The sequence below is a fragment of the Ischnura elegans genome, chromosome 6 (assembly GCF_921293095.1).
Source record: "Ischnura elegans chromosome 6, ioIscEleg1.1, whole genome shotgun sequence".
Classification (NCBI taxonomy): Eukaryota; Metazoa; Arthropoda; class Insecta; order Odonata; family Coenagrionidae; genus Ischnura; species Ischnura elegans.
This window is the reverse complement of record NC_060251.1, coordinates 49640174-49652314: the sequence shown is the minus strand read 5'-3', so window position 1 is coordinate 49652314 and position 12141 is coordinate 49640174. Positions and strand designations below refer to the sequence as shown.

The window sequence follows — 12141 nt, the reverse complement described above, 5'->3', positions numbered from 1 at the left end:
CTAAATTTTTTGTGTTCATGTTGTGCTTACATGCAATTTTCTTTGGATGGTAATGACAATTATCAGAATTTGAACTTGATTTCATTAAAATACAAGAAATTTTTCTTCGGAAAAAATTTGATGTGAGCTCAACATTGAGTTGGTCTCTATAGTAAGTGGGTAAATGCTGTGTTTTTGCTAAAAATTATGAATATATTATACAAAGGTACCTAAATGTGATCATTGCTTTATTTTTGTTATACTATTTAGTCAATTTATTGTAGTTTATTTTTTGCTTCTACTTTTATTATTTTTCATTTAAAATCTTTTTTATGCTTATTTTTTTTACTAAATGTTTTATTTTCCGGTTTAAAAGATGCCTGGGCTTACAACATGCACCATAATTATGGATACATATTTTGGAAATAATGGAGAACCCTTCTAATTACCTTCATAATTAATTAACATGAAATTTGGAGTGGTCTTTCCTGCTTTGGATGGATATCATGGCTTGAAAGGACCCAGAATATCATCATACTATTTTAGCATTTATGAATAGGATTTTTGTCTAGCTGTGTTCTGGGCATTAGCTAGTACTGATATTTTGTTTCCTAGATTGTAACTGCCATTTATTCTAGGAACAATACGTCAGCTGTTTGGGCTGTTTGAAATTGTTGTGTTTCAAAGCGTATAGCCACTATTTTGGCAAGATATTTGTAGTTATGGTAAATAATTGAGGCTTGAGTAATTTTCATCTTGATTTAATATTTTTTTAAATGTTACCTCATGATCTTTTCAGACAGTTTATGCGTGTGTTTAAATATGACCAATAGGAGATAAATCATGTGGAAAATTCTATAAAACATTAACATTTGAAATATTTCAGTATTTAATTAATTGTTATGGAATGGCGTAAAAAAAATCAGCTTGTAGCCAAGTGTGACCTTAAACTGGGAAAGAGGTGGAAAGATTTCTTCAGCGGGCAAAATTGTGGACTTTAAGCTGGAGATCTCAGTTCATTATGAAGGCGTAAAATGAAATGAATCCTTGGCTTCTTACTTGTGAGATGGAGGTTGCAAAACCAAAATTAATCAATTAATTCAAGTCAAAGGGTGCTATATGCAACCTCATTGAAAGAAATGCTGCTCAAATTAATTTTTTTGTTGCTGTTTTATTTTTATTAATATATATCAGTTGCTTAGTTTTGATATTTTATTTCCTCCAGGAGGGCCTGCATATCAGAATATGAATACTATATTCCAAAAATGAATTGTGGTGGTTTGTAAGTGACTTTTGAACACTTATTTAATGTAGATTGAGAAATGTGATTACATGCTGCAGAATGCAGTTATACATGTTGATGTGGTTGGCCTAAATGTACTTCTCAAATAACTTGTGCATGAGTACTGTTTTCAATTTTAGCCAAGTTTTGAGTTATGTGAAATGCTTTATTTTCTCCCTTATACTTTTATTGTGGTCTTTGTAATGTTATAATAGTTTTGTTTACTTCTAAGTGATATTTTCTCCCTCAAAATTAGTAATGCAAATGTAGTTTGCCCAATCGTAATTACCACGTATCCTTTTTATTGGTAGTGGAAGGATAAGAGGAAAGTATAGTTGATTGAATGTGGTTAATTAAAGTGTGTGTGCTATTTTCTTCACGGCCCCTACTGCATTAGATGAGGGAGAAAGAATATACTAATTATATCTTTTGCTGTGTTATATTAGCCTGAACTTGCTAGATTCCCTTCAGTGTATTGTGTGGGCCTAAATTTTGTTGGTTATTTTATATATATTGTTAAACAATACTCTATTCGATATGTGATAAAATAATAGAAAATTATGTTATATTCAGCATTTTGTATTTTATATACAAGCGGCAGTAGTTGGAATCAGTCTTGCCCAGAGAATAATTTTGCCTTCAGATTTTTATAGAAATTTATTTCAAGTATTATGGAATATTATATTTCTGTAGGGTTAGTGAAAGTCATAGACATGTAACTGATGGACTGTACTTCCAGTTCCCAATTGTTGTAACCTTGTGTATATATAAATATTTAACTATGTATCCTTAAGATCTAGTCATCAGTATCGATGTGTTCCTTCAGAAGTAGTTACTTCGTTGAAAGTGTCTCTAAGGAAGTTGGGTAATTCTCACACTTAAAAATGGTATATGCAATGCATACTGGACACAACTGTAAATATATAAATAAATTGAATTGTCACTTTTGGGGCGCTTATCTGTCAGTTGTTGGTTCATTGGACTCTGCTGTATTTGTATTTTTTTAAAAGCAAGAATGTTATAAATCAAGTATATTATGATATTTGTAAATATCATGTACAATTTCTTAAAGCCTGTGATCTAGGCAACTAAAGTGAATTAGTTGAACATCCGTCTGTGGTTGATTTGTGAGACTAATGTAGAGGGATAGAGCTGTAATAATTGACCAAACGTGAAAATATATTTGTCACATTCCAGAATTTGAAAAAATATGGAGTGGGTAGGAAAATTAGAGCCATGCATGTGTTTTGATTTTTGTAATTGGTAACCTTGACTGGAACCACCCCTTATCAGTTTTGTGGCTTGGTTAAGCTCTTAGTTTGGCATATTTTGATATGACTGAGAACAGATGTTCCAGAAATATTTTTTTTCCCCGTATACCCAATTTGGTCTCAGCTGTATGTTGGAGGCAACAAAAATAAAAATTAATTGCCATACAGAAATCTGTGTTTTCCTTTACAATGTGTTTTTTGTGTAAGCCTGATGAGGGTTGTTCCAGAAAAGGTGGCTGGGTGTGCTTTTAGTGTTAACAGCGGTGGTGGGAAGTAATTGTCATTGGTGATGAATCCTCTCTTTATCCACTTGTCTTCCACTATCTCCCACGTCTTTCTACTTCTCTGGTCATTTGATTATGCATGATAATATGCACTGCCTGCATCATAAAGCTGAAATCAGCAATGAAACCTGTGTTTTTGCACCCTGGGTTATCTCCACCTTTTTTGAAGCAGCCTTTATGAGGTTATTCTCCACTTCATCCCAAGACATCAGTGCTTAGTTCGACTACATTTTGGTGGCGGTTTGTTATTTTATATTCATCTGTTACACTAAAATTTTGAATAACACTTCAGATTGAATCTTAAATCTGTTAGTGTGTGACAGAGTGATTTTAAATTCATTTTTACAGTCAATTGTTGAAAAGTGTTTTGAGAGCAAAGTAATGGTACTTGGAAGCATTAACATTCTGATTGAATGGGCAAAAAATGTCAATTCAAATCAATGGCATTGGAAATAAGAGTAATCTTACTTTGAAATATATTTTCAGTGATGGTTCTTTAAGCTTCCTACAGGGTCAGTGAGTCCATTTCTGCCTATGGTTTGATAGCCAATGTAATACTCGACCATCAAAATGTCAGCAAAAATGCATGCCATGGCCTGGAGGAAAACCCAGATAGCCTTCACTGGGGACATACTCTGGGAAAGTGCTGGACTCAAAATAATTACATAAATTGCTCTTGTGCAAAATCCTGACACACTGCTTATATTACCATGATGAAGAAAATCATTTAAATGTAAATAATAAGAGTCACAGTAAGTTGGAATATTATGAGAGTAAAACTTGCCATGAGGAGGGATTATGGAGTTAACAATCATTTTTAGAAGTTTAAATAAATATGAAGGAAAACAAACCATTTCAATCTTTTTTGACAATGGGGAAAGGAATGCATAGGAAACTCGGAACATTGCATCAAGTGGTGCTTATGACTTGTTAGAAAGAAACGTTATGTATATCACTAAAACTCATCTTCTTTTGTACCCTACTTTTCTTTGGGAAATTAACTTAGCACTCATAACATTTTCTTTGGTAAATTAACTTAACACTCACGATTTTCTTTGGGAAATTAACTTAACACTCAAAACATTTTATTTTGGAAATGAACTTAACACTTGCAACATTTTCTTTGGGAAATAAACTTAGCACTCGCAACATTTTCTTTGATCCAAGAGATTACTATGCTTTCTGTTTGGTGATGATAGAGCTAACCTTGGGCATATTTCTCCTAGCACTTACGAACCTTTCCATAAATACTAACTATCTTTAGTACAGTGATAATTTACTCTATAGTACCAAATTTTATATCTTGGGACTGGCTCTGTCCTGTAATTTTGGAAGAATGGGAACCACCCTAATCTGTTGAAAACTGTTGGGGGTTGACTCATCCCCTCCCATATTGACCATGTCCATTCCAGGGAGTGATTAGAAGTGCAGTTTTATAGTTAACGTCTCCTTGCCAGGCTAATCATCTCTGAAATGAGGGATATAAATTTAGTTTTACCATAGTGCAATTGCAATTATTTATGTGAAGTGTTTCTTTTTAATTTGTTTTTTTCTCTTACAATTAATATTTAGTTCTTTTTATGTCTTTTATTAAAATATGTGGCATTCACAATGTGTGGAGATTGTTTACATAGTCACCTTAGCAATTCCATCTCACAATTTTAGTAAAAAAATTCTTGTATTTAAAAATTTTTATTTCTGTCACTAATTTTTTGATGGTAAACATTTCATGATTGCTTTAAAAAATAATTCCCCATTGAATAATCAAAGTAATATGTAAGTAATAATTAACATATTAGTATAAATTTATTCCCCAAATTGTGCTCATAACGTGATTTTGGTTGATTTTAAAATGGGCTTAGTAATATCCACTATGTGATCTTTTAATTTCTTTTCTTTCTGTTTTCCTGCACCAGAAAATTCTCAAAGAAGCAAGTTAGCTGGGCAAAGGCTTGAGCCGAGAGTAGAGAATGATGACAGCAGTACTAGTGGTGGCTGCGATGGTGAAGACTCAGCCAGCGGTACAAATGCTGGTGCCCTGAGTTCAGGATCTTTTGTTCGAGCCCCTGCTGAAGATCGCTCCAAGTATGAAAAACTAACATTCAACCAAGAAGACGTGTCTGGAGAAGATGACGATGATTCCAGTGGCAAAGATGATTTGAGCAAAAGTGGGAGGACAGCTGATACCAAATTGTTGGGTACAAATATTTCCAAAAAAGTTAATGAGAAATCAACTAGTAAGGTTCTCAATAAGTCGGAGGGGCAAAAGGAAAACACTATGCAAGGCAGCTCCAAATTACAGTCGGATGATGACTCTATAGGGTCTGCTAGTGATTTGAGGGCCCACAATGAGGATGATGAGGTTGAACAAGATGAAGAGGCTGGAGCTTGTGCAATTGGCAGCAGAAGAGGCAGTAGGATGTATGGTAAAGACAAGGACTCCTCATTGTCCATGTACCACTCTTCCAATTACCATGATGGTGATGACGGACAAAATGTTAGACGAAGGCGGAAGAAGAGAAGACCTGTGAGAGACAAGGATGACATTCTTTCACAACAAAAGAAAGGAGAGGATGATATTAGTGACGAGGATGGCTCGGAAGAAGATGGTGCCAATCAAGATGAGTTGGACAACGAAGACAAAGAAGATAAAGCTTCCATTAATCAGGGTCGGGACTTGCTCTTTGTTGGGCACGAGTATGGGGACCGACCTCTTCTTGCTGATGACGAGTTGGACCAAACGGAAGAGAATGAGGGTTTGGGTGATCCAGAATGTGGGTCCGTTGGCGAGATGGTGGAAATTTCAGAGGGTGGCGCCGGTACGTTTTGGACTATGGGGATGACAAGAAGGAAGGCCGGGGGCCCAAAGTGTGGGAAGTCTATGTCTTGGGAAGATGGGGGGAATGAAGTGAAGGAAGCTGGGGAGGCTGAGGAGTTAGATGTCTTTGCCTTGGCACCGTTTACTAAACCAGTCCGTCCCACTGCACGTAGGGGAAGCATAGGATTAGTGAGCTCTGGTGGCACCAGTGGGGTAAGGAGCCGAAGTGGTAGTCGGCAGAGGAGGAGCCATCGGACTAGCCATGTAACTAGTGGGCCTGCGCCATTTCTGAGCCGTAGCCAGCCCACATCCCAGACTGTCTCGCCTATGGACGTCTTTGGACGAGTGCCTCAACCACCTCCTCCTGTCTATGCCCGTCCATCATCCTCTGCTGGAATGCAGGGTGCTAATTCGCTTCCAAAACCTTGTAAAGACTATGATGGGGAGAGTATTGGGAATCCACCCAAAGACAATAAAGAAGAGGAGACCAGGGAGGAGCAATGTCCCCTCCTCCTTGAGACAGGATCTCCGCCTCTCAACAGCCAAATCTCGCCTTTTCCACCCGTGCCCCCACCTCCTGGCTCCAAACCCCTTGTTCATTCCACTGGAGGTGACGTGCGAAAGGAGCACGAGTTCCATCCTAACTCAGAAGCTCTACACTCAGGACACCATTCCTCTTCGAGTCACCATTGGTACGAGAACATAGACGTGACTGCAGTTCAAGTTTCCCCTAGTGAAGCAAACAGCTGCTTGCCTGGTGATAGAATAGTTAAGGAACGAGATCTTTTTGGTTCTGCACCTTTCAGGGAAGCGTCTTGTAGTAAGAATCCATTCCATAGTCCCCCAGAAAGTGGATCCGTATTTGGTGCTGTGGCAATGCCTATGCTACCAAAATCCACCCCTGAGAACTCTGTGGTCCCCAATGAGAAGTTGCCTCCAAACTACCCGCCTATTCCTTCTAGCATTGGACCCATGGGTATGAAAGCCGTCAATGCTCCTCCACCGAGCCCAGCAGTCTCATCACCATCCTCCGCAAACATTCCGAACACCGCGACGCCTGCTCAGCCAGATTTGTTTGGTGCCGTCCCATTTGCAGAAATGGCATCACGAATCCTAAGCCTTCAGCAGAGGGACCCTCATGGGAATTGGCAAAGGAAAGTCCCTCCCCAGCACCCACAACTGCAAGGTCACCTACGACGTCCTGTTTCATTGGCCGTGGGCTCGAACGTGTTCCCATCACCTGGCCCAGCCTCCCTCCCTCCATCTCTTCCACTCTCGCCTCAGTCATTTCCATCCCCATCTTCGTCCACTCCTTATGTGCCTCCAAGGGAGAACAGTACCCTGCATTCCCCATCCGTGAGTGGGAACCCGTACGCAACTATGGGGGGAGAGGAGGCAAAGGTGAACATGGATGCTGGCCGGCTCGCTGGAGAAGGGAGTCCGGGCGAAGCGTTTTCGGTACGCTCTCACAAGAAGGTAGGTGGTAGCGGTCGGGGAGACCAGTCCAAATACCATCACTTGGTGGTGGAAGAGGAGGAAGAGGAGCGCCATCGGTCCAAAGGCATGATGAATTCAGGACCTCTCACGCCCACCACCTCAACACCCATATCAAAGAAGGGCAAGGCGAGGAAAGGGGGGGGTCAGTCATCTCACAGTAGCGTGAGTGGGCGGTCAGTAGGGGGCAAAGGTTGTGGCTTCAGTAATATGAGCTTTGAGGACATTCCCAGTGAGGAGGAAGCAACGACAGTGGGTGCGGGCTGCTCGGAGGGCAGGTATGAGGTGGTGAGGGTTAGATATCAGAGGGAGGGTGACTGGTACGGCTCACTGAAACGTCGGAGCAATCCCTTCTCTTGAAAATGGACTGTGCTGAAGTGATTTTGATTGATGGAATTGCTTCTCGAGTTGATTGTCGTGGGAGTCAATAGTTGTGAAAAAATTTGGAAGTGGTGTGTTACTGATGGACTCAATAGTTCTGCATTTAATGGCTGCTTTTTCCTTTTCACTTCCCTATTTTTATGTTGTTATTTCAAAATTGTGGACAATGGCCAGTTGGAATCTCCCTGTTTATGAGTGTCCAAGGCTTTATTTGAGATTAGCATTTCATTTGCGGTATTCAAGAATAAGGTAGGTGGAATTCAGAATTCTTTTTTTTTTTTTAATTGTTACTTATTTTCTAAAATTTAAATTCAAACCAGTCAGTTGAAGCTTAGATTTCATGCATTCCGGAATAATTTATAGGTGCAGTACTTTTGAAAAATATGAGTGTCAGCAATACGAAGTAATTAATGTGATGATGGTAATCAGTCAATTGATATTAATTATTGGTGTAGGTTATTTTTTTCGATACATTTCTGTGGACTGTAAAAATTGTACATTATCATCATTTTCTCTATTTATGAGGTAGCATTATGCATATTAGAGAATTATACTTTTAAATGTTGATTTAGGGTACTATTCTGTGAGGAGTTCCGCATGCCTCATTCTCATTTTCCTAAGCTTCCATGTTAATTTTTATTGAATTATACCAAGCTATTGTATCCCATAGCAACTTTGGGTTGGCTATGATTTTGCTTTAGCCTCTTAAAATGTAGGTTTGAAAAATCTTTGACAGTATTGTGTCTACATTTCCGTGTTATTTATATTTTACTTATTTAATTTGAATCTGCTTCAGCCAAAGGTATATAAATGTTATAGCCTTCATCCAAACAATATGTTCGAGAAAGACATTTTTGATGGGTGTTTGAATTCATTTATTAAGAGTTCTTTATTACTAATTGGGATAGTTACCAACTAATGAAATGGCTGTACATAAAGTTGATTGTTGTATATTTATTGAGAGCCAGATTTAACTCTAAGTATGATTGAAAGGATTGCTACAGTTTGTGCTGTAATATTTATATATAGTGGTTGAAATTGCCTTATTCCTATTAAAAGTAAGAAAATTGGCCCATTTATGACTTAGATGTTGGTGCTATGGCAATTCGAACCACAAAGTATTTATTTTTTCTGGTCTTTCTGATAGTTATTTAACAGCGTGTTCATTCCATTTTATATCTAATGAATGAGACCAAGCAATTTTACTTTTGAATGTTGCTTATTGCTAAGCTGATGGCTACATTCCTACTTTCTTTATACATAATGTATTTATGGATTGGTGATTGAATGTAGTTGCCTATGATGAAATCAAAAACCCTTTGTCAATTTTTTTGACGTTTGAAGTAAAATTCAGTCAGGACTAAGCCAAATTAATATTTGGCAAGAAGTAATTTGAATGCTAGGGTGGTGAATATCCTATTTTTGTTTACTATATTCTGCTCTTAGCAAGTCATGGTGCCGTAATGAAGTTATTTGATGGGGTTAAATATCTGAACGAATGAAATGGGAGGTTATTGCTTGTATTTTCATATTTTAGAACTACATACAATTATCTACATTTGAATTAGAAAGTTATGATTTTTGAACTTCTAACGGTGCTTCTGATATTTTCAGAGTAGTTTATATATACATATATACTTATATATATGCAAACTCTATAGGAAAGTAAGCAGTGCCCTCCATTATACTACATGTAAGAATTTTTCAAACTTATTTACAATATTTTATTGCAACTTACGTGTAGCGAACAGTGCCTAATGTTGGAGGTGGCTAGATAAACCTAAAATGTGCAGATCAATTTACTAATTTATTGGAAAGCCATTTAATCACCTAAATGAACTGAAATGTAAAGAAATTAAGATCTAGTTGCTTGTGGAGGATGAAATAGTTGTGATCAACTTGACCACTGAGTGCAAGATATGTTTGTTCCAAGCAAAATGTGAATCAAATTACTTGAATTTGATGTTATTTTTGCCAGTTCCAGATGAAATTGGAAACTTATTTTGATTGATATTTTGAATGTGGAATACATGATGAACACATGAATGAGCTAATATGATGTGCCTTTAATGAATGCTAGTAGGATGAAATAAGTCATAAGTATGTACACAATATTTTGTCCTAATTACTGGTGTCACATGCTGTTATATATCAAATGGTTTACTTTTTTATGTATCAGTTCATATATTTTGGTTGGAATAATTTGTCACATTTGACAGCAATTAACCCACAGTTATTGAAGTTATTATCATTATTTAATTATTGCATTCACAGTTGTGCTGTGAAGTGAACAAACTAGTTTGAAACTCAAAAGGAATAGCCATGGCAGCATTTTAACCTGTATATTGGCCAATTAGATATCTGGCAGTTGACTGCTGGAAAAAGTGACAAATAGTCAGCAAAAATTGGCTTTTATGATCATGTCCTTGCATATTTGGGATGTTTTAATATATTCTGTTATTTATTTCATATGTGTGTACCCTGTGATTGATTTTCACCAAAATGCCTCTTGGCCTATATTCTGATGACTTTGTTCGACAGCTATTCAATGCTTTTGCATTATTGTAGACTGAATAGTAAACATTGCTCAATCAAAATGTTTAACTTCTGGGTAAGGATCTTTAGTGTCACATTGAAAATAGGGTAGGAAAATTAAGGCAACAATAGATTAACCGAATTGAGAATGACAGCTTGTACATACATACCCACATGCATTTACTTAGGCTAGGCCTCTTAAGTGCCGTCTGGTGCTCCATTCCAATCGAATTACTTGTGAAACTACTTGTACTGACAGCATTGAGCAGCTTTCTTTTTTTATTTGGTTCTAATTTCAAGTCATTTTTGACTTTCTTTGTATTTTTTCTTGCAATATGAGGATGTACTTCTATTGAATGAGAAGTATAAAGTATCTGTGAAACTTCCATTTTCTTTTGGATTTAAATCAATTGTTACTATCCACTTCTAATTTGCATGAGTTATTGTAAATTACAAGTTTGCATTCCAAAAGCAGTTGTTGTTCCAGTATAAAATATGATAAGTATATGTAGAGTTAAGCTTTTTTGGAATGATTTCATTTTGTACAGTGTATATTTTCTCTCTGACAGGATATTGTATAGTCCTCTATTTTTTTCTTATATCCTAGTTGGGAGGATTGGCTGTTACTCTCTTGTAGATATGATTAAAAAACTCTGTGTTTGAGGATTGGCATTGCCCATCGTATGCCATCATGTAATAATAATTAACCTCATAATAAAATAATGCCTTACCAGTGAATGAACTTAATTGTTGGCGAGTTAAAATTTGTTGAGCAACTCATGTGTATAGGAAATGTAAAAAAAAACTATACATGTATACTAAATAAATTATAGTATTAAAATGTCCTCGTATTAATTCCACTATGTATATTAGATATGCTGTGCCTTAATTTAGTAGTGCCTTCCTTTTCAGTTGCAAATTATTTTTAAATTGAAAAAATCCTGATGATACATCGGTCATTTTTTCACTTATTATGTATTTATTATCCTGATTTCTGCAACATGCAAATTTACGGGATTGATGATATGAGTCTGTCTAGTCATGTGACTTTCTGTGAATCAATGAGATTTTATAGGTTATGCCTCTTGGAAGTTCGCTCACTTAAAGACCATAGTTGGGCATGTTTGATGAATGAAGAGCTTTGTGGCGTAGACATCTCTCTCTGTGCACTAGATGTATTTTCCTGGGTGAAAATCAGAACTTGACAAAGTATTGCTTATACTGATCCTATCTAAGGCCGATCCCATTCCACTAAAAATAGAGATTTTCTCCCAGCTTTGGGATATTTCAAAAGCGAGATTTCTCTACAAATTTTACTCCAGTCTTCGGGTGTCTTAGATATTTGAATTCTGCTAAATTAGGGTGCATTTCCCAGCTTCTGAAAACAAGGGAATGGGGGGTAGGAAGGGGAAAGGGTGGGAGGATGCAGAAATGAAAATGTGACGACTTTTTCTTCCCCAAATCTATGCATTAAAAATAGCTCTCCTTGTCCCTATCCTGGATCCGACACTGGGGGAGAGGAGGGGTCTTGGCAAATATCACGTGATTTTTTCCCTCAAGATGTGATTCTAGACTACAATCTTACTTAAGTACTAGCATTGGGGGGCACGGGGGCATGTGCCCCCTCAGATGCGTATAAAATAGACAAGATTTTTAATACGGTTATCACTGCATTCGTTTTATTTTGGTTGTTACGGAGACTCAATAATTTAACATTAATAACTTTCATATCGAGTAAAGAGAATATTTTCTACAGTAATTGTTGTATTTTGTTTTTTATCTCAAATATGAGAAGACCTGTCAGACCCTTGTGCCACCCCAGAAAAATATCCTGGATCCGCCCCTGAATACTAGTCTTAACTAATCTTAAATAGCAATAATTTAACAATTTTTTAAAATAAATCCAAGGCAACGAAGCATAGATTAACATATTTTCACTCAATATGCATTTTGAACAACTTAACATAGAGGGAGGGGGTGGGGCCAATCTCACGATATCTCCCAAGGGGGTATGGGGGAGGCCAAAATTTGCCAAAATCACCTCACGTAATCAATGGGCGTGCCCTTATAGGTGTGGATAATTCATATAATGGTCAA

The 12141-nt window shown here is 37.0% G+C and overlaps 1 protein-coding gene across 1 annotated transcript in view; it reads left to right on the top strand.

The window, feature by feature from the left end:
- Positions 1 to 10885, top strand: part of LOC124160632 — a 54744-nt gene extending 43859 nt beyond the window's left edge. The window contains exon 15 of the mRNA XM_046536544.1: positions 4733 to 10885. Coding sequence (XP_046392500.1) covers positions 4733 to 7488 — 2756 coding nt within the window. The 3' untranslated portion in view covers positions 7489 to 10885. The remainder of the gene's footprint in view (positions 1 to 4732) is intronic.
- Positions 10886 to 12141: the final 1256 nt, after the last annotated feature.